Source organism: Monodon monoceros, unplaced genomic scaffold (assembly GCF_005190385.1).
Source record: "Monodon monoceros isolate NGI ecotype Baffin Bay Population unplaced genomic scaffold, NGI_Narwhal_1 Super_Scaffold_19, whole genome shotgun sequence".
NCBI lineage: Eukaryota > Metazoa > Chordata > Mammalia > Artiodactyla > Monodontidae > Monodon > Monodon monoceros.
The window spans coordinates 69,848,965-69,871,868 of NW_021703775.1; the positions used below are offsets into that span (position 1 = coordinate 69,848,965).

The window sequence follows — 22,904 nt, forward strand, 5'->3', positions numbered from 1 at the left end:
ACAAACAGATGGAGCGATATACCATGTTCTTGGACTGGAAGAATCAATGTTGTGAAAATGACTATACTACCCAAAGCAATCTACAGATTCAATGCAATCCTTATCAAATTACCAATGGCATTTTTTACAGAACTAGAATAAAAAAATCTTAAAATTTGTATGGAGACACAAAAGACCCCGAATAGCCAAAGTGGTCTTGAGGGAAAAAAACGGAGCTGACTTCAGACTATACTACAAAGCTACACTAATCAAGACACTATGGTACTGGCACAAAAACAGAAATACAGATCAATGCAACAGGATAGAAAGCCCAGAGATAAACCCACACACCTATGGTCAAATAATCTATGACAAAGGAGGCAAGGATATACAATGGAGAAAAGACAGTCTCTTCAATAAGTGGTGCTGGAAAACTGGGCAGCTACATGTAAAAGAATGAAATTAGAACACTCTGTAACACCATACACAAAAATAAACTCAAAATGGATTAGAGACCTAAATATAAAACCAGACACTATAAAACTCTTAGAGGAAAACATAGGAAGAACACTCTTTGACATAAATCACAGCAAGATCTTTTTTGATCCAGCTCCTAGAATAATGGAAATAAAAACAAGAATAAACAAATGGGACCTAATGAAACTTAAAAGCTTTTGCACAGCAAAGGAAGATGAAAAGACAACACTCAGAATGCGAGAAAATATTTGCAAACAAATCAACGGACAAAGGATTAATCTCCAAAATACCTAAACAGCTCATGCAGCTCAATATTAAGAAAACAAACAACCCAGGGCTTCCCTGGTGGCGCAGTGGTTGAGAGTCCGCCTGCTGATGCAGGGGACACAGGTTTGTGCCCCGCTCCTGGAGGATCCCACATGCCGCGGAGCAGCTAGGCTCGTGAGCCATGGCCGCTGAGCCTGCGCATCCGGAGCCTGTGCTCCGCAACGGGAGAGGCCACAACAGTGAGAGGCCTGCGTACAGCCAAAAAAAAAAAAAACAAACAACACAATCCAAAAATGGGCAGAAGACCTAAATAGACATTTCTCTAAAGAAGACATACAGATGGCCAAGAAGCACATGAAAAGCTGCTCAACCTAATTATTAGAAATGCAAATCAAAACTACAATGAGGTATCACCTCACACCAGTCAGAATGGGCATCATCAGAAGATCTACAAACAACAAACGCTGGGGAGGGCGTGGAGAAAAGGGAACCCTCTTGCACTGTTGGTGGGAATGTAAATTGATAAAGCCACTATGGAGAACAGTATGGAGGTTCCTTAAAAAACTAAAAATAGAATTACCACATGACCCACCAATCCCACTACTGGGTATATACCCAAAGAAAACCATAATTCATAAAGACACATGCACCCCAATGGTCACTGCAGCACTATTTACAATAGCCAGGACATGGAAGCAACCTAAATGCCCAGAGACAGACGAATGGATAAAGAAGATGTGGTACATATATACAATGGAATATTACTCAGCCATAAAAAGGAACAAAATTGAGTCATTTGTAGAGACGTGGATGGATCTAGAGACTGTCATACAGAGTGAAGTAAGTCAGAAAGAGACAAACAAATATTGTATATTAACACATATATGTGGAACCTAGAAAAATGGTACAGATGAACCAGTTTGCAGGGCAGAAATAGAGACACAGATGTAGAGAACAAACGTATGAACACCAAGGGGGGGAAAGTGTTGGGGGTGGTAGTTGTGGGATGAATTGGGAGATTGGGATTGACATGTATATGCTAATATGTATAAAATGGATAATTAATAACCTGCTGTATAAAAAAATTCAAAAAAATTTTTTAAAAATAAAAATAAAATTTAAGAAAAATAAACTATAGTGATAGAAAGCAGGCAGGGAGGGGGCACTCACAAAGGGACAGAATGAAGAAACTTTGGCGGTACTGAATATGTTCACTGTCTCAACTGTGGTGATGGTTTCATGTGTGAATACATAGCTAGGAATTTATCAAACTGTACATGCAGTTTCAATACATGCAGTTTATTGTATATCAAGTATACCTTAATAAAAATGTGTAGAAAAAAAGAATCTAAAAAAACAAAACCACAACATATATAAATTTGGGTGATGCAGTTAAAGCAGTGCTTCAGGAGAAACTTCATAACTCTGTTATACTAGAAAAGGTATATAACCCATGTTAAACTAGAAAATGGAGAGCAAAGTAAACACAAGGTTAATAGAAAGAAAGGGATAATAAAGAATAGAATAGAAAACACAGAGAATAATATATTTAGCACAGGCCACTTGTCAGTGCAACCACCCAAGTATAAACTTCAGAATGCCACTACTACTGTACCTCCATGAAGGAACGTGGCTGGGGCTCCAGCCATTCGTTTGAGCTCTTGAGCCTGGTAAGTCTGTCAGTTATCACATCATTGTCTGAACTTTTCATTGTGTTCACAAATAACAGAGCCCCTAGAAAAACTAAAAAATCAGCTTACTTAGTAACGAGAATTCAGATTCATTCTCTTCTATTTGATTAATAATCACTATTCGTGGCCGTGAACGGACATGGAACGGATTCTGAACTTTAGACACCCACACTTTCCCTAAGGAGAGGGGCCTTCACCCAGGATTCTGCTGGTGTCTTCCGAGCCAGCCTCCTTTAAGCAGGGGAGCTCTCTCCAGACCCACCCGCCGTCCCCTCGAATCCCAGGCTTCCCACAACGTGGCCCAATGGAGCCGGTGTGGCAATTCTCAGCCTGGCCTCTAGGAGTCGCATCTGCAGTTTTCGGAGTGGGCAGAGTTGCAGCCTTCTGGCTCCTGAAGCACACCCAGGATGGGCTTCTCAGAGAAGGAAGGAAGGGCTTTTGAACACAATTAGCTTGTCTTCAAGCTCTGAGAGTCCCAAACCGCCACCCCCAGCCCCGTCCAGCCCGTGCCTGAGGGAGAAGCACCCACGACCCCGCCCCTTCCCTCCTACCCCGCTGGCAAGGTGCGAGTGGCCTCCGCCCGGCCTGGAGGAAAAGCTGCAGGCCGCTACAGGTACCTCAGCTCCCCTCCCTCGACTAGCAGGGCCTTCGGTTCTCTGGCACCACGACAGGGCCGGGCCCGACAGCCCACAGCGCCTGAGTCGTCGGCTGCGGCGGGAGAGTGAGCCCATCCCACCTGAGGTCCAGTCAGCTCGAGCCCGTCGCCTCGGTAGATTAAGAACGTTTCGCGTCCACAGATTCGGTCGAAGCACCCCGCGACCCCTCCGCCGCGGCGGACAAGTAGTCCGCGCGCCGCCGAGGCGGCCGGTGGACTCTGAATTCCGCGGGACCGCCCGGTCCGGAGACTCGGCCGCTGCGTCCCTGAGCCCCGCGCAAATGCGCTACCGCAGACCAGCCTGGCTGAGAAGAAACCAGAAAAATCGTAGCTCCGGCGCCCAACGGCTGGTCGTGGTTTGCGGTCGGAGCCGTAGCGCTTCTCGGTGACGGGCAGCTGCCGCAGCCAATAGCTGGGCTCGTCGCCCTCTCGCCCCGCCTCCCTCCGCGTCCGTTGACCGCCGCATGCGCTTCAAGCCAGCCTTTGGTTGAGTGTTGGGCTCCTTCCCGACAGCAAGGGGGCTTTTCCTGGTCAGGCCCGCCGCGATCCCGCAAATCCTCTGCCCCTCCTGTGCGTCTCCGCAGCCAACCAGACTGGACATTAACACACCCTCCCTCGCCCTCAGTAACCCCGCTCCAGGGAAGCCCCGTGGGCCAAATCGCTGCGAAGGGAGTGGCGGTCTAGGGGCTCCTTGGAATGACGAGTGTTTGTGGAGTTTGTCCCGATGAGGAGGGCCCAAGAAGACTTGGGAACCTGTGCGGAAAATGTCGCTTTAGGTTCCTTAAGGTGTTTTTAGTCCCCTGGGGTATTGATCAGTGTCCATAGTTGGTGCTGATGTTGGTCAGTGGGAAAGGAACGTGAGGACTCATGACCAGTATATCTCATTTAGTCTTGTTTACTTCAGTAGTTCTCCATTTCGTCAGGTTTTTAATTTTTTTAGTTTTAATCCTAGGTGATTCTGATGCAAACCATTGACACAGATAGAAAATTACGAGCTGTGATTTTCCAAACTCATAACCCTCTCTGTGAACTGATTTTCTATGATTCTGTTTTCCTCTTGAGTATTGGTGGGCACTGGATGATGGAACTCCATTTTCACCCTTCATCTTTTCAAAGTGCACATGCTGATATTAAAGCTGTCCAGGGTGTCTTAGGGACATTTGTATTCACAGGGCTTTTAAAAGCTAGCCAGAGCAGATGGTTTCAACTGCAGTTCCCTTTTTCAGGGCTGAGGGAGCATGAGCCATTTGCAGAACTTACTGTTAGATACACTCCTGGGAACAAAGCATGTAGACAGTGCAGCCCTCATCAAACTCCAGGGGCAGAGCCTATGTGTAGCATCACCTGGATTTAGTGTAAGAAAAAAACAGGTTTGGGCGTAAGAGTTTAAATCTTTTTCTGTAAAGGCCATAGACAATACACAAAAGAATGGGAGTGACTATGTTCCAATAAAACTTTATGAACACTGAAATTTGAACTTCATGTAATTTTTACATATCACAAAATATTATTATTTTGATTGTTTTTTCAACTACTTAAAAATGTAAAAACCATTCTTCATTTGCAGGCCTACAAAAACTGGTAGTGGTACAAATTTGGCCAGTCCACCATAGGTTGCCAACTTCTAGTCTATTTAACCTCTGCAGGTAATGCCCAGTGATGTCCGAACACTTGTGGATGGATTTGCCAAGAACCCTTTGAAAACTAGAAGAGAAGGATTGTATTTCAAGGAGAAGGACTACAAATGTGTCCGGGCAGATGACTATTCTCTTTATGCTAAGAGTGTGAGTGTTCAAGATTTGAAGACAACTTTGTAAAAACCTTAAGAAAAGAATTTGACTCCAATTTTCAGTGCCTCTCCTGATACTATCTTTAAAACAGACTAAGCCTGTTACTGCAATGGCAATGTTTGAGATAGCAGTCTAGTGCCAGGAAGGCACATGTAAAAGAAAGTACTAACAGAGAGCCTAGTTTTGAGAAATGTTCATTCCAGAATTTATCAACTGAACCTTGCCTGAACTGTCTCTCTCCACTGCAATATTCCTCATACTCTACATTCTCCTTCTTTAAAAAACAAAGTGATATTACTCTTGTGCTTAAAACGTCTGTTGGTTCACTGTTGCCTGTAAGGAATTAAGGGGATGACAGTCATATTTCTGTATGCCCTATATGATGGGTTAGGCACACTTCACCCACATTATAAAATAAGTAGCCTCATTTACAGATGAGGAAACTGAGGCTTAACCAGGTTAAATAACTCTTCCATAGTCATACAGCAGAAAATGGAGGTGCTGGGATTCAAGCCCAGAGCTATCTAATTCCAAAATGTACTTCCTTTCCGTGACATCTGTTGTTCTCACTGGGATAGGGGTATATTACAATCAATTCAGGAGCTTTTTTCAGAATACACACGCTGTTATTACAACAGTCTAAAACTTTTTGACAACTAAATTAGTGAAAAAGAGTGGAGAGTCCAAAAACAAACATAATGAATATGGAAGTCAGGAAATGGTGAAAAATGTGGCTGGCGCTTAACTTCTTGTCCTGTAACTAGAACCAAGAGGGCATTCTGTTTTATTTTTATCCAGGAAAATACTGGTGTGGTTGTTGTGAAGACCCATCTGTATCTTCTGGTGGCAACTTACACTGAGGGCATGTATCCTAGTGTCTGTGTGGAAGCCACAGAGAAATTGGGTAAGTTTGCTCCCAGTGCCTGTCTTTGTTCCCTGTGGTAGTCACGTCTTCTGACTGCAAGTAACCCAATCAAACCAGCTAGGGTAGAAAGGAGGAATTTATTGGAAGGGTACCAGGGTTACTTATATAACCGGTGAAAGGACAGAGTGCAGCTGAGCCACAAGGAAAATGGATTCCAGGGACTGGAACACTGCTAGCACTCTACTCTAGTCTCTCCTCCTAAGAGGGTCAGCTTTGTTCCATCCCATTGCAGACTGCCTCCTTTCCTGGTGGTGTCATGGTCAAGCCTTGCATCCTATCTCTTAATTTCTTTTAGAACCCTGATCTGACAAGTCTTAGATCATATAATTTACCTTTATATCAGTCAGCTGGGGTTAGGAGGTGGGAAAGGCAGGGTTAAAAAGCAGAGATGTAGTTGCTGGGGGCCATCCTCTATAAAAGGATTTTCTACAGAAAAATAAATTACTGTGAGCCAGGCTTATTGGTGTCTGCTGCATTCCCCTTCCATGTCTCTACATTTTAAAATAAAGATCTAATGTAGAACTAACTGGGAAATTATATCTATGAGAGTTGAGCTTAATAAATGATAAATTGTATCTGTGTTTAGATTTTTTAATCTAAATTTAAATTTCTTTTTTTTAGCAGTTTTAGTAGTCACTTTTTAAAAAAATATTTATTTATTTGGCTGTGCCAGGTCTTAGTTGCAGCAGGCAGGCTCCTTAGTTGTGGCATGCAAACTCTTAGTTGCAGAATGCATGTGGGATCTAGTTCCCTGACCAGGGATCGAACCCAGGCCCCCTGCATTGGGAGCGCAGAGTCTTATCCACTGTGCCACCAGGGAAGTCACCTAAATTTAAATTTCTAAAAAAAAGTTTTTGTTGGAGTTGCTTGAACACTCCTTTGAGATAGTAGAATCCTCCATCTACTTCTGCTAGTGAGGAAAGCAGCCAACCTTTCATTCTTTCAACGAATTCTCAGTGACGACCTACATGTATGTGCACGGCACTATCCTAATAAACTAGGAAATCAAAGCTGGTTAAGATAGTCTCTGCTTTCCATGCCTCTATACGATACTGCTGCCCTATCTGCCTGAAATATCTTCCCTTCTGTCCCTGCCCTTTCACATCCAGTTGGCAAATTCCTAATTATCATTGAAAACCCAAATCAGATCTTGGGCTTCTCTCTACCGTGCTATGTATTTTATGCATACCTTTATTATTACTGACATTAGAGTCCTTTGTTTACCTTGATTGTGAGCCCCTAGAAGGCAAAAATTTCATCTTAATCCAGTCCCTAAAACAGTGTCTAATGATGAGTAGGAAATTAATGCATGTTTGATGAACAAATAAATGAATGACCTCTGCCTAGCAGAATCTGGGAGGGCTCCAGACAGCGGAATCTTTTTTTCTTTTTTGATTAATTTTTATTGGAGTATAGTTGCTTTACAATGTTTTGTTGGTTTCTACTGTACAGCAAACTGAATCATCTATATGTAGACATATATCCCCTCTTTTTTGGATTTCCTTCCCATTTAGGTCACCACAGAGCATTAAGTAGAGTTCCCTGTGCCATACAGTAGGTTCTCATTAGTTATCTATTTTATACATAGTATCAATAGTGTATATATGTCAATCCCAATCTCCCAGTTCCTCCCACCCCCTCCTTCCCCTCTTCGTACCCATAGTTTGTTCTCTACATCTGTGTCTCTATTTCTGCTTTGCAAATAAGATCATCTACACCATTTTTCAGACAGCTGAATCTTAAAGGATTAATTGAGAAATTAACTACCATCACAGAAACTACACACACACAAAATGTATATAAGTACAGACCTTCACAGTTGTCATAAATAGTTCCCTGGCATGGATTGTCATAAACCATGCTACACGGCTGGCAGTGAGGTATTCTAGGAGCAAATAGGACTGAGCGTAGGCAAGACACAACTTAGGAAGCACCTAACAGGAGGGGTGATCTCCAGCATGGGAGGAACAGGCAATTACAACCACCGAGGATCTTTCCTGAGCAGGTGTCAGGATTTAAGGGAGGTTCAGTTTCAGTAGGGTAGGGCAGGAGCAGGAGGACAGAACGGAGACTTGTATATCTGGGCTAATTATCGAATTAAAGCTATCCAGAAAAGGAAGCCAGGAAAATGAGCAATTAGGCTCTAAAGAGGCCAGACGCTATCCTATCAGCTGTGGCCCGGGGCTAATTCCCCAGGTATCCTGTGGAGAAGACCAGAGAAGTTGCCTGACCACTGTAATGTAGATTCTGTGGCTGGCACTGAAGAGTGCTTAGGGCCACAAGAGACTCCAAAGAATGCGTGTTATTTAGAAGGACAGGGCTGACATCATTCCACTAAGATCTCACTACTCTGGGAAGGGATCGGCTATCCTGGAAGTGATTGAATGCTCATGAGGGATGGATGAGGCTGATATCCACTCAGGAGCCAGTTACTTATCTCTTGTCTCAATTTTTTTTTTTTTTGGCTGCGCCCACATCACTTGCGGGTTTCGCAACCAGGGATTAAACCTGGGCCACCGCAGTGAAAGCGCTGAGTCCTAATCACTGGACCTCCAGGGAATTCCCTCATGTCTCATTACTTCTATTTCCTTGACTTGTTTTTCTTTTAATTATATTTTTCTCTTTCAAAAATTATGCATGACAATTATAGAAAATTTGGGAAATAAAGAACTATTACAATTTTTTATTATGAAAGATTCTAGGAGCATTGTGTGTGTGTGTGTATATATATACAAACATATATCTCCCCTAATAGACAATGAACTCCTTGAAGTCAGGGATTGGGTCTTAACTATCCAGTCATCCTCATATCTCCAAGTACTTAGCACAGTGCCTAGCACATGGTAGTTACGAACATTTATGGAATAAATGAATGAATCATATTGTGATAATGTACTGTTCATAAGTAATAACCATATTCTGTTTTCTTTCAGGAGAATATCTAAGAAGAAAAGGAAATTAAGTCATCAGAGGACTATGAAAGACAGCTTTTATGATTTTAGAAGAAAACTATAGATCCTAAAGAAAAAGTAATGCCTTATATTGTGGTTGAAAAATACTAGGCAGAAGATACTGAAAAGGAAGAATGAGTTAAGGAAGCAATTTTTCTTATTTCAAGAGATCCTCTTCTTTAATTGGAATTACTTAGTCCACTTTATTTGTTCCTTTTTTTTTTTTGGTGTTGGTCATTGGCATGAATGTGAGGCATTTCACAGGGCATATGATAGTTTCACAGGGCATATCTGTTGGGAGACTCCTCCATGAGTCTCTGTATTCCCACACATCTTGCTGGGTATGCCAAGAATACAAGGTCCTAACCACTCTTCATGCAGACCATTTCAGGGTTATGTTGCAGGAAGCAACCTTGAAAAATGAAGTGATGTCTCCCTTCAGAACCAAGGGCAAGCTTGCTTACTGCTTGCTCTGAAAGAGGTAGATTCCCTGAATTCAGTGTTCCTGTCCTAGAGTGCAGCTCACTGCATGTGTGGCATCTGTCTGGTCCACATCACCCCTGTGGGACCTGGGGAAAAGGGGAACCAATGTAAGGACCACCCAACAACAGGCCACTCGTCAAGGTATCCAAGGGACACTCCGCACTCCCCACCATCTGCAGGCATCTGATTTTGTTGAGCACTGGAAAGGTCTTCCCAAAAAATCAACTCAAAAAGATTTCTGACTCCACCTCCCTCACTTCCTCCTAGTCCACACAACTTAGTGGGGTCAATGAATACAGCCTTCCCCAGAAAGGGTTCATCTCCTCTTGGTCACCTCCTGGGTGATGATCAGAACGATGAGGGTAGAGAGTATATATAACCTATTTTGAAAATTCAGCATTCTACCCTGATTATTCCTGGCCATGGTGCATCTTTCTTTCTCCTAATAGCAACCCCAGGCCAGTCTGTTTGCACAGCCTCCAAGTGTCCCTAGGGAGGGAATACCATAGGCCACTGGCATTTCTTGACATTATCATGCAGTTTTCTGAATTCCAAAAGCATGCTATCTGAGGCAAAGTGTCTTTCGTTAATGTTTATAAAATTCTCCCACGTTCAGGTTTTGTATAACAGCCTTTCAAGGAGCTTACCTCCAATACAATTCCTTTTCTGAGCTTGGGTGCCAAGAACTACAGATTTGTTCTGGGTGGTCAAGCTGACCACTAGTCTGTTCATTCATTTATCTGTTCAGCTGCTTGATTCTTTTCTGAGTTAGAGGTAAAAGTACATTTAAAATTTACTTATTTAGCATTCGTTGAGTAGCCTACTGTGTGCTAGGTACTGTTGATACAAAAGTAAATAATATATACACCCCACCGCAGATAGGATTACAATTTAGTGAAGAAAATTTATAAATGAGTCACATTACCATGTGATAAATGCTGTAACAAATAGAAAAAAAGAACTGTAAAGCACAAAGCCTAAAGCAATCAACTGTGCATTCAGGAGCCTGAAAATGCATTTGAAGTGAATCTGGAAGAATAAGTAAGTACAGAAGAGAGCAAAAAGCATTCCAGGTTTAAGGAATAGCGTATGCAAGTTCCTGTTGTGTGAAAAGAATGGGGAGAGGTTCAGTGTGGCTGGAAAATAGTATGTATGAGAGAATGATAAATGAAACTGGGAAGATGGATGGGGCCAAAGGAGAAAAGGCTACTTTCTTCAGGGTAACTCAAAGGACATCAAGCAGTGCTGCGGTATAAACAGTACTTTTTGAAACTTTTATAATTTTGATTGCAAAAGTAATATACACTCATAAAAACACTTGAGAAAATAAGTTACTCATAATTTCACATTAAATGAAAACAACTGTTGATAGTTTTTGTTATTTTCTTCCAGTCTTTTTTCAGTGCACATAATATATACATTTTTTTTTATAAATCTATAGTTTTATTGAGACAAAAACTGACAGTGTTGGTATGAAGTTTAACATTTAAACAAAAGTTTTCACAGAAACCTAACACATGCCTAAAAAGATTTTACAACAGAGTTCTAGATGCAGGTCTAAATGATGTCAAGAACTGATGGATCTCATGATTCAAGACAGCATTTTGGGTTTTAGTTAATTCTTAGGATTAAAAAAATCTGTTTTGTTTTAAAGTGAACCACTGCCCCAGTATGAAAATTTAATCACCTGAGACCAGGGCTTCAGAAATCATTCAACTCTTGAAGTGACTCAGTGAACTTGTGCTGTCAGTGACTGAACCCTCCCACCAATGGTTTCAAAGTTCAAAAAACAGAGGCTCCAAGAGTTTTCCACCCTAAGAGCACCGGCCCTTGTCTTTGCCTACTCTCCCATCTCCTATACCACCCTCTGCCCTTCCCCAAATACTTCAGCCAGTGGCTTGGAGAGAGAAGCTGATATTTATAACTTCAAAATTGGAAAAGAAAGGGTCTTCTTGTCAATTTCAAGAATTAGCACCTCTAAGACAGAATGATCCGCCTGTGTATACACTCCAATAAGACATTTCCTCCTCAACCAGTTTCCATCCCCCAAAATGGCAGCTTTGGTAACTTCTTAACTGGGAAGTTAAGAAGTTACCAAAGCTTAATGCTTTTTGGGAACAGCATTAAGCTCAGGCAGGGAACACCTTGGCTTCTAAGTTTCAGGCATTCACAGCTTTTAAACAGTCTCTCACAGACCTCATTTAGGTTGCCAATGACATTTTTTGAAAGGATGAAATATTCTGGACACAGAACCAAATCATCATTAGTTGTTCTTTCCTTTGTTTCACCATTTTCCAACAGGCCCCAAATTTTAACAAAAATGACTCTAACCCATCCCCCTTCTTTCCCACCCCAAATAATACACCAGAAATAGCCAAAAACTACATACATGCTACGCTGTAAAAATGCAGAGTTAACACTATTGGGAAGAAGGTTGTGGGTTGTGGAGATGCTCTTTGAAGATCTACAGTATCTTTTGCTCTCCCACATCCCATTCTGCAAGTTTTGTCCTTCATAGAAGGCCCTTTGCTTTTCTCAGCAAAGTTCAGAATGGGTTGTCTTGAAACACTGACCCTCCTTCCCCTCCACTGGGATGGGTGCGCAAACTATACAGCATGTAGCAGCTTTAAAGCACTTGGGCTGCTGTAGGGCACAGACACTATACTGGCTCTTCAAAGGACATCTTCTCAAGCCCCCCCTACGGTGTCAAGACAAGTAGAACTCCTTCTTTCCCCACTTGAAACCCACAGTCAGATGCGACAGGGGCTGGTACTCAGGAGAGTTAATTCTTGTCGTCTTTTTTGTCATCATCCTCCGAGGGGTAGGAATGCCACGTCAGCCTTTCCTCATAGGAGGATACGACAACCTGTGGGCACTTGACATTGGCTTCCGTGGCAGGGACCAGGTGAGCCTCATCAGAGTTTTTCCATTTCATCAGGAGCATGAGTTCTCCACTGGAGTCTGTAGCTCCAATAATCCGCTCCGATCCAAACCCCCGGCAAAGCCTCGTGGCTTTTCTGACTCTTCTTTCTTCTTCTTTGTTTCGCTCGCCTCCCCCTTATCTTCCGAATCAGAATCAGCTTTGCGCTTGCCTCCCTCTGATTTATGTCTCGTGTGCTGTTTTCTGTGACTGCAGGAACTCGGCAATGAGGTCGGGGCAATCCAGGTTTTCTTCTGGCTCCCAAGTGTCGTCCTCATCTGAGAACCCCTTCCACTTTAGGAGGTACCCCACTTTGCCCTTTACCACTCGACGGTCGAGAACTTTTTCCACCACATATTCTTATTCCTCTTCTTCTAGCACCTCCTCCACTTTCTTCTTGTTTTATTTTTTCCCCATAGTGCCCACCAGCTTTCTGGTATAAAGGGTGACGCTGCTCAGAGCAGCGCCCACGAGCCCGAGAGGAATCGGTGCCGTGCTACTGGCGCGTCTTGTCAGGCCGGGCAGGGGAGTGGCGACCATAATATATACATTATAACCTAACCTAAATCATGAACACAGATGGTTGACAACCCACCCTGTTCATATAGCATAATGTTATAAAATCTTGTATTTCATTTAAAATTGCTTAGAAAATTTTAATTGCTTAGAAAATATTTTAATCATTGCATATCACATGGTATTCCTCTTTGTTAGATATTTATGTTATATCCACTTTTTCACTTTGTAAATAACGCTGCCGTTTACAACTTTTACATAATTCTTTGTGTCTCTGATTATTTCCTTAGGTCTGGAAGTGGAGTTTCAGGGTCAGAGTATGAGCAACTTTACAGCTCTCTGTAGTTTTGTTGTTGTTGTTTTGTTTTGTTAACAGAGAAGTTTTACACCATGGTTAATAAGAGGCAGGGTTTTTTGTGGGGGTAGGTGGGCGGGGAGGGAGTTATATGTAATTCAGCTGTTAACTCATCAGTTTCCTATGCTTGTGGGATTGGGTCTGAGGCAATCTTACCAAGTGCCTCAGTAAATGAGAAAGAGAGGAAATGCAGTCAATTGAACTGGCTGAGTCAGAGACCAGAGAGGCAGGTTACTATTTGAATCCAGACAGTGCTAAATCATGGTGACATTGGACAGTTGCTCCTGTATGATACAGAGATACTCATGAGGTTTGCAGGACAAGCCAGGAAACATTTGGGGACTTCTAGATACAACTCCAAAGGAGTCCAGGCATGCCAAGGCCCAGAGCTAAACAGAAGGCTGGGCTATCAATGCTTCAGGCTAAAGTCACACTATATTATCAAAACAGAGTGGACTAGAGCAGAGATATGCAAAGAATAGCACTCAGACCCACAAGACTAGAACATCTGAACATGCTGATGTGTGTAGAAGGGAGATATAACCATAAAAAGTGGAAGCTGGTCAGCCAGGGAAGCCTAGAAAAGGAGTCATGGGAGCAAAGGCTGGTTGGGCCATTCCAGGTGGAAGGATCTTTGAGCAAACAATTCAAGTTGTCTGGTATTTTCTAGCAGCAACTTTCTGACAGCAACTGGGCGTCCTAGAATTCAATCCCATTTTGAACTAACTACCTGGGGTTAGTGCAGATCCTACAGGTTAAGGGGCTCAGCCCTGTAAGACTGCCTTCACCTCAGAAGCCAGCCACAACTCCCAGGTCCTCAGGTTACCCACACTTCTGACTTGGCTACAAATTTGGGGGTTCCCTTGACCACCCGCCCTTCAGGTTTGATAATTTCCTAGAATGACTTAAAGAACTTAAGTGCCATACTTATGATTACAGGTTTATTATAAAGGATACAACTCAGGAGCAGTCAAATGTAAGAAATACTTAGGGCATGGTACCGGAGGTGGGAATGGGCTCAGAGCTTCCATGCTCTGGTGCACTACTCTCTCAGTACATCATTGTGTTTACCAACTAGGTAGCTCTCCAAACCTCATTGTTCCAGGGTTTTTACATGGTGGTTTCATTAGTGGGCATGAATAATTAAGTCAGTGGCCACCTGATTGAACTTAGTCTCCAGTCCCTCTCCCCTCCCCAGAGATCAGGGGTTGAGGCTGAAAATTTCAACCCTCTAATCTAATTGACTAGTGACTAGCCCCCATTCTAAAGATATCCAGCCCCTCATTAGCATGAATAACAAAAGACACTCCTATCATTCACAAAATTCCAAGAGTTTCAGGAACTCTGTGCCAAGAACCAGGGACAAAGGCTAAAATATATTTTATTATATCACTTCTGATCTTAATGGCAAGGTTGTACCAGGTATAGAGGTGGATATATCTTGCTGTCTTAGCCAGATTAAGTATTTAACATTCAATTCATCTCAATCATCCCACCTTGTCCAGAATCTTCACTCACCATTTGGCTTTCCATGTAGATCTACCTATAGATTTTGGGGTCAGACCTCTTGCCAATGATTTCTCCTTTTAAATTAGCACATTGACATCTGAATGTTATAACTTAGTTATGTGGACTGTACACCTACTCTCCACATGCTGACAAGCTGGGGTTTTGAGCCTACAAGGCAGAAGGTCTGACCCTGGATCACAGTGATCTCTAAAGTACTGAAGGCCATCATGAAGCCTCTTGGCTACTTACCAGCATTTCCCAGATGCACACACACTGCACTGTTGGGTGCCTAGTGGGAGCCCTTTTCATAAACCTCATCAAGGCAAATGCCTCATTGTCTGGAACCCTCCTATGTAAGGCGGTCCAGTTGCTTCCTACAGTTCTCACTACAAAGTTCCAGTTGGGCTTAGCTACTCAGGGAGACCCACAAAAGGGATCCTTTGATGGTAGCTACACAGTACCTGTGGAAGTGCCCAGGGAGCAGGTGATCTTCTGAAACAGCGGTCTCCAAATCAGGGAAATGTGTCCTGGTAGTTCACAAAGACTTTAAATGGCACATACAGGCATGAATGGACTTAAGGGGTTCATTTTTCCCAGATCTTTAACTTCCATATGTACTTTCCTAAAATTTATCTGTTGTGATTGAGCAGTAATGCCAGTTCTTCTCCTGCATCTCCCATCTCCAACCGCCTTTCTCCCAGTATACAAAAGAAAGGCCTACTCTCATCCAGTCCCAATCTTACTGTGATGCTTGGCTTGGAGGGTAAAAACTGCAGGGTGCCAAAGGAAAGGAAAATTCTCAATGTTTTTAAATTTAATGACCTCTTCCGTCCTCCAGTGTCAAAAATACATCATATGTGAAGAAGAGTCCCAAGAGAATATTGCAAAAAGAGCATCACTGAGAAATAGTGAAAATCTTTGTATCATAATTCATCTAGGAGAGAAAGACTACTTGTCTTTATGTTTCTTAAAATTCAGAAGCAAGACAGTTATCATAAGGACATGAATTAATATGATTACTTGAGGGACTTCCCTGGTGGTCCAGTGGTTAAGACTTTGCCTTCTAATGTGGGGGGGTGCAGGTTCAATCCCTGGTTGAGGAGCTAAGATCCCACACGCCTTGTGGCCAAAAAAACAAAAAAAGATTACTTGAAAAATGAGAAATTTTTCTGATAGAAAGTAATTTGACTTGGCTGATTAGTTTAAAACAATGATGGCTGGCTTTGCCAATAAGAATGTCACAGCTGTTTTTCATAAATGGGTTAAGTCTACAACTCCAAAATATTAATAAAAAGGTATTTAGTTTTTAAATTAATTTTTACTGGAGTATAGTGATTTACAATGTTGTGTTAGTTTCTGCTGTACAGCAAAGTGAGTCAGTTATACATATACAGTTATCCACTCTTTTTTAGATTCTGTTCCCATATAGGTCATTACAGAGTACTAAGTAGAGTTCCCTGTGCTATACAATAGGTTCTTATTAGTTATCTATTTTATATATAGTAGTGTGTATATGTCAATCACAATCTCCCAGCTTACCCCTCCCCTCCCCTAATAAAAATATATTTAAAGCACATGATAAGGTAAAAGAATTTGGTCCAAAAACTGTCTTAGCAAAAGTTTACTGGAATTAACACTTTTACTTTCCATATCTTCCTGAGTATATCAATTTAAACAAGGTGCCTCGGGGCTTCCCTGGTGGTGCAGTGGTTAAGAATCCGCCTGCCAATGCAGGGGACACAGGTTCGAGCCCTGGTCTGGGAAGATCCCACATGCCACGGAGCAACAAAGCCCAGGGGCCACAACTACTGAAGCCTGTGCGCCTAGAGTCCGTGCTCCACAACAAGAGAAGCCAACGCAATGAGAAGCCCACCCACGGCAACAAAGAGTGGACCTGCTCGCTGCAACTACAGAAAGCCTGCACACAGCAACGAAGACACAACGCAGCCAAAAATAAATAAATAAAATAAATAAATAAAAATAAACAAAGTGCCTCTAAGTGAAAAAGTAGCAGAAATAATTAATAATCATTTGATAAATCTTTGCAAAGATTTGTTGGCATAATCCCAGAAGCTGAGAACCGGAATGACACTTATGACTGGGTAACTAATCCTTTACAGGTTGAGTGGTTTCCAAATCTTTGCTTTCAACAAAATTGAAGGAATACCTAATTAATTTGCCAGCTAATAGATCACTGAAAATAGTTTTTGATGATAGATCATTATATGGTTTTTATCATATAACTCAGAGGTATTCAAATAATTGGCTGACATTCCTATAATGAAATTTCTTTCCCATCTAATTTATGCAAATTAGGTTTCTCAGAGCTTGTCCATAAAAAGGAAAAACAGAAAGAAATTAACGTTGAGCCCAGTCTCATTCTAGCAATAATTAATATTCATCCACAGATATAATAATTATTTAGAAAAATTCAGCTTCACTAACGGTCCAATAAAATTTTACTTTTTATGTTCAATAATTACTAACATTTAAAATAATACTTTTATTTTTGGCCGCACCATGTGGCTTATGGGATTTTAGTTCCCCAACCAGGGATTGAACCCAGGCCCTTGGCAGTGAGAGCACAGAGTCCTAACCACTGGACTGCCAGGAAATTCCCCTGAAATAATACTTTAAATAACATAAAAATAATGTTTTGATCAGCTGTGCACTAATAATACTGTAATGATAATTAAATCCAGAAGAAATTTAACACTTATAGCCCTATGGTCACAGTAAATAAAATATATGTCGGATTACATATATTTTGTTGCAGATAAGAATGATCAATAAAGCATAAAATATAGCAGATGTAATTCTTATGTAGAATGAAAATGTAAATATTGGAATAAAAATAAAATTTTAAAACTTCTGTTTAAAGAACTTGTTTGGGTACTTTTTAGTGGATGATTATAGTATCAAATTGCTCTGAAATCTTAATTCCACTTGACACATTTAAAAGCCTGATATAAGAGTTTTAAATTCAATATTTATGACCAGAAATCATAACTTTTGCACTACTTAAATTTAAGATGAAATATTTTAGATCTCAACTTAAAAATGTGAGAGGGGACACATAGTTTTTGAAAAGGCTTTTTGTCTATTTGCAAATAAAAAAGTGTGAAAACCACTGCCTGGAGTAAGAAATGTCTTGAGCCCTGAGCGATATGGATGCCCTAGGCCCATAGGCCCAGGAAGATGGCAGGGGCAGTAACCAAACAGGCAACTCCACCAAGCGGACTCCAAGCCTTTTCCTCTCCTAGAGCCTTCCCGAATCCCTGCTCCTGGGATTCGCCCTGCCAACCTAAGGATGGAGTATCCATGGAGAGAGGGGAGGAAGAGCCCAGAGAAAGTCATGCAGGGACAGAAGCTGGCACAGTACCCAGAGCTGAACTGCCCCAGCTTCTCCAGGGAAAGGTCAGCCCTTAGGCTGTTCCAGAACCATGAGTCACCACTGAGCTGCTGGGCTGCCCTAGCTTGGGCTTGGTTACCACAGAAACTGCTGTGTTAAGGTGACTCAGCAGAACTGCGCAGAACCCTTCAGAGGACATCTGGGAGAGATTATAGCCCCACCCCCATTTACCTTTCAGGATAAGCAGCAGCAGCTGTACCCTCACATCAGTTGGGTTTCTGGGACACATGCTTCCACCTCATTCCTACACAGAAGATCTTTCTTGTTCTGCTAAAACATGAACCTTTGGGGAGTCCCTTTGGAGGCCAGAGATGTAGAGGACTGTGGAATACTGCCACTGCAACCAGTTCATCTGAAAATTACCATCCAATCCCAAAATTTATATTTTGACAAAAAGGGGTTGGAGCAGGGGATGTTTTGTTTTAAGAAAATCAACATTGGGACTTGCCTGGTGGTGCAGGGGTTAAGAATCCACCTGCCAATGCAGGGGACACGGGTTCAATCCCTGGTCAGGGAAGATCCCACATGCCACGGAGCAACAAAGCCCATGCGCCACAACTACTGAGCCTGCCCTCTAGAGCCCGCAAATCACAACTACTGAGCCTGAGAGCCACAACTACTGATCCCGTGTGCCACAACAAGAGAAAGCCCACACGCAGCAATGAAGACCCAACGCAGCCAAAAATAAAATAAATAAATAAATATATACATATAAAATACATTAAAAAAAAAAGAAAATCATGGGCTTCCCTGGTGGCGCAGTGGTTGACAGTCCGCCTGCCGATGCAGGGGACACGGGTTCGTGCCCTGGTCCAGGAGGATCCCACGTGCCGCGGAGCGGCTAGGCCCATGAGCCATGGCCGCTGAGCCTGCGCGTCCGGAGCCTGTGCTCCGCAACGGGAGAGGCCACAACAGTGAGAGGCCCGCGTACCGCAAAAAAACACCAAAAAACTTTTCTGGGGTTTGCAGCAGAGCTCTGTGCTGACCCTTTGGGAGGATAGTGCACTCAGAGATGGAGAAAGTCTGTGTAGCACCAAGGGAAACCTCATAAACTCCCCTACAACTTCGTAGCAATACCTCCTTCTCTCCTGTGAGGCCCAGCTATTTCTACAGTGTCCTTCCTTCTCTCCATTTGTTGCCCTTTTTCCTCCTCTTTCAATGGAAGCCTTTAGGTGAGAGTGTTGCTGAGAAAGCCTAACTCAGGAGTCCTGAGTTCAAGCGGCTGCTCTGCATTGACTAGCTCTGAGGTCCTAGAAGGCATTTAGCTCTGAATCTCAGTTTCTCCATCTGGACCTCATAACCTGCCTGCCTTTTTAGGGTGCTGTGAGCCTCCAGTGAGCACAGCCACATCCATGACTTGTGACCTGTCCCCCAGCCTTCTTCATCCTCCATCCACAGTCTGTACTGCCTCTTCTCTGCCCACTGCAGGGCTAGCACAGGACTGGACAAAAGATGGTCACCCCTTCTTCCAAAGGTAGGTTATCTACCCTTTAGGGCAGCAGCCAGAAAGGAAAGCTGTGGTCCTTCCACCCTGTCATCTGATGCTTACTGCTGACCCCAACTCAGGCCTCAAACTGCCCTCACCCTCAACTCTGAGCCCCTCACTGATGCCGCGACACACCCTGACCTCTAATCCCAGTGCCGACCAGGACCTGTCTCCCATGGGGACAACTATGGACAGTTTTTATGACCAATGTGAGACAGAACTAAGGTTCTCAGCCTGATTAACTCCGAAACAGAGCTGAAGACACACATATCAAACCAACTTCTTGACATTTTCCACTCAAATGTCTCAAAGGTACTTCCTTTTTTTTGGCCGTGCTGCCCAGCTTGCGGGATCTTAGTTCTCCAACCAGGGATGGAACCTGGGCCTCAGCAGTGAAAGCGCTGGGTCCCAACCACTGGACCGCCAGGAAATTCCCTAACTTCTACTTTAATATGTTCAAAATTTAACACATAATCATCACCCAACATCTGCTCCTCTCCCAGGGCTTCCTATCTCTGAGAATAGTGCTTCCATCCATCCAGTGCAGAATCCAGAAATCTCGGGGTCGTGCTTGATACCATTTTTATAACTCCATATCTGAAAGGTCACTAAGTAGTCAATTTTATTTTCTAAATACCGTTCACTTTTCCCTTTCTCTCTGTTGTGCTGCCATCTCCCCTAGTCCAAGCCACCATCACCTTTCACCTGGGCTACTGCAATACTTTCTAAAAGACTTCTCTACACTCACTCATCTTTTCTAACCCACACACTATGCTGCAATAAAAGTGAGCTCTTCAAATACAGATTTAATCATGTCACAGCCCTGCTTACACTTCAGTAGTCTTCCATTCCTTATAGAGTAATAATAAAAAGCTTACAGGGCCAACAAGTCTGCATAGACTGACCCATGCCTATCTCTGCAGCCTCATCTCCCACCCTGCTCCTCCTCCAGCCACAGGGCCTTCAAACATATCTCCTCTATCTCAGATCTCTCTACCACCATCAAAATATCCATCAGGAGGGGACCTGTTGAATAAACTTTTGTATAGTCACACAATGGATGTAGCTATAAAAAGGAACATAAACTGCTATAGAGTAATCTCCAAAATATGTTGTTCAGCAGAAAAAAGCAAAATACAGAACAATATATTTGGTACGCTACATTTTTATCTTAGAAAAGGAAAATATGTGAACATATCTATACATATTTGCTTATTGTTTAAAAATAGAATAATAAAACAAGGGACTTCCCTGGTGGTCCAGTGGCTAGGGCTCCACGCTCCCAGTGAAGGGGGCCTGGGTTCAATCCCTGGTCAGGGAGCTGGATGCCACATGCCACAACTAAGAATCCACACACCACAACGAGGATCCCACGTGCCACAGCTAGGACCCCAAATGCCAAAACTAGGACCCAGTGCAGCCAAATAAATAAATAAATATTAAAAAAGAAAAAAAGAATAAAACAAAAACTAAGGTAAACCAATGTTTACCTTAGGGAGTAGGAGGAAACAGGGTGGAAGGGACAGGTATAGAAGCTAGATTTCTCTGAATGTACCCTGTTTTGAAGATTTAATTTGGATACCATGTAAATGTTTTACATAATTTCAAGACAAACTTAAAAATGTAAAAAAAAAAAGAATCTCTAAAATTCAAAATTAAAGAAATAACCTTAATTGTGTTTCCAGTTGATAGGTTAGCCACACAGAAAGGAATCATTTCAAGTGATGCTAAATTAAAAACAATAATTTGAGTGGTATGTCCTTATTTGGGGATATATCCCAGGAACAAAAAGAACAGCAATGACAAGCCTCTTAGATAGCCTCATCCACCAGAGGGCAGACAGCAGAAGCAAGAACTACAATCCTGCAGCCTGTGGAACAAAAACCACATTCACAGAAAGATGGGCAAGATGAAAAGGCAGAAGGCTATGTACCAGATGAAGGAGCAAGATAAAACCCCAGAAAAACAACTAAATGAAGTGGAGATAGGCAACCTTCCAGAAAAAGAGTTCAGAATAATGACAGTGAAGATGATCCAGGACCTCGGAAAAAGAATGGATGCAAGAAACGTTTAACAAAGACCTAGAAGAATTAAAGAACAAACAGAGATGAACAATACAATAACTGAAATGAAAAATACACTAGAAGGAATCAATACCAGAATAACTGAGGCAGAAGAACGGATAAGTGACCTGGAAGACAGAATGGTGGAATTCACTGCTGCTGAACAGAATAAAAAAAAAGAATGAAAAGAAGTGAAGACAGCCTAAGAGACCTCTGGGACAACATTAAACGCAACAACATTCGCATTATAGGGGTCCCAGAAGGAGAAGAGAGAGAGGAAGGACCAGAGAAAACATTTGAAGGGACTATAGTCGAAAACTTCCCAAACATGGGAAAGGAAGTAGCCACCCAAGTCCAGGAAGCACAGAGTCCCATACAGGATAAACCCAAGGAGAAACACACCGAGACACATAGTAATCAAATTGGCAAAAATTAAAGACAAAGAAAAATTATTGAAAGCAGCAAGGGATAAATGACAAATAACATACAAGGGAACTCCCATAAGGTTAACAGCTGATTTCTCAGCAGAAACTCTACAAGCCAGAAGGGAGTGGCATGATATACTTAAAGTGATGAAAGGGAAGAACCTACAGCCAAGATTACTCTACCTGGCAAGGATCTCATTCAGATTTGATGGAGAAATCAAAAGCTTTACAGACAAGCAAAAGCTAAGAGAATTCAGCACCACCAAACCAGCTCTACAACAAATGCTAAAGGCACTTCTCTAAATGGCAAACACAAGAAAAGAAAAGGACCTACAAAAACAAACCCAAAACAATTAAGAAAATGGTAACAGGAACATACATATTGATAATTACCTTAAACATGAATGGATTAAATGTTCCAACCAAAAGACACAGGCTTGCTGAATGGATACAAAAACAAGACCCATATATATGCTGTCTACAAGAGACCCACTTCAGATCTAGGGACACATACAGACTGAAAGTGACTGGATGGAAAAAGATATTCCATGCAAATGGAAATCAAAAGAAAGCTGGAGTAGCAATCCTCATAGCAGATAAAATAGACTTTAAAATAAAGAATGTTACAAGAGACAAGGAAGGACACTACATAGTGATCAAGGGATCAATCCAAGAAGATATAACAATTATAAATATATATGCACCCAAAATAGGAGCACCTCAATACATAAGGCAACTGTTAACAGCTATAAAAGAGGAAATCGACAGTAACACAATAATAGTGGAGGACTTTAACACCTCACTTACACCAATGGACAGATCATCCAAAATGAAAATAAATACAGAAAAAAAAAGAACAGCAATGAAATTTAAAACTGTTTTCAGTGATCATGTTACTATTAATAATAATTGTATTCTGAAACAATTATATGAATATAGCATAGATTAAATCAAATAAACAAGTATAGTAAGATCATTAGAAGCCATGATTTTCAGGAAA

General features: G+C 42.1%; 2 protein-coding genes and 1 pseudogene across 4 annotated transcripts in view; 1 reads left to right on the forward strand and 2 right to left on the reverse strand.

Annotated features, from left to right (window-relative positions):
- The window catches only part of FAM228B (family with sequence similarity 228 member B), a 41,233-nt gene extending 38,028 nt beyond the window's left edge, over nt 1–3,205 (reverse strand). For 2 of the 3 annotated variants that reach the window (XM_029231749.1, XM_029231748.1), the window contains exons 1-2: nt 2,966–3,178; nt 2,339–2,466 (exon numbers count right to left, since the gene is read on the reverse strand). In XM_029231749.1, coding sequence (XP_029087582.1) covers nt 2,339–2,434 — 96 coding nt within the window. In that variant the 5' untranslated portion in view covers nt 2,435–2,466; nt 2,966–3,178. Of the gene's footprint in view, nt 1–2,338; nt 2,467–2,965 lie in introns of all 3 variants that reach the window. The other variant, XM_029231750.1, reaches the window with a different exon arrangement.
- A 1,102-nt stretch (nt 3,206–4,307) lies between these two features.
- Nucleotides 4,308–8,746, forward strand: PFN4 (profilin family member 4). Its single transcript, XM_029231751.1, has 4 exons — nt 4,308–4,424; nt 4,716–4,853; nt 5,658–5,763; nt 8,718–8,746. The coding sequence occupies exons 1-4, from the start codon at nt 4,308–4,310 to the stop codon at nt 8,744–8,746; spliced, it is 390 nt and encodes a 129-aa protein (XP_029087584.1).
- Nucleotides 8,747–10,628: 1,882 nt separating this feature from the next.
- On the reverse strand, nt 10,629–12,757 carry LOC114900758 (annotated as a pseudogene).
- Between the last annotated feature and the right edge of the window lie 10,147 nt (nt 12,758–22,904).

What these genes read in the sequence shown, in the direction of transcription:
- PFN4 (XM_029231751.1), top strand. Translation starts at nt 4,308, where the DNA reads ATGAGCCATTTGCAGAACTTACTGTTAGATACACTCCTGGGAACAAAG. An exon ending in ATTCTCTTTATGCTAAGAGT is followed by an intron (nt 4,854 to 5,657) that starts GTGAGTGTTCAA and finishes ATTTTTATCCAG; the next exon opens with GAAAATACTGGTGTGGTTGT. An exon ending in GGAAGCCACAGAGAAATTGG is followed by an intron (nt 5,764 to 8,717) that starts GTAAGTTTGCTC and finishes GTTTTCTTTCAG; the next exon opens with GAGAATATCTAAGAAGAAAA.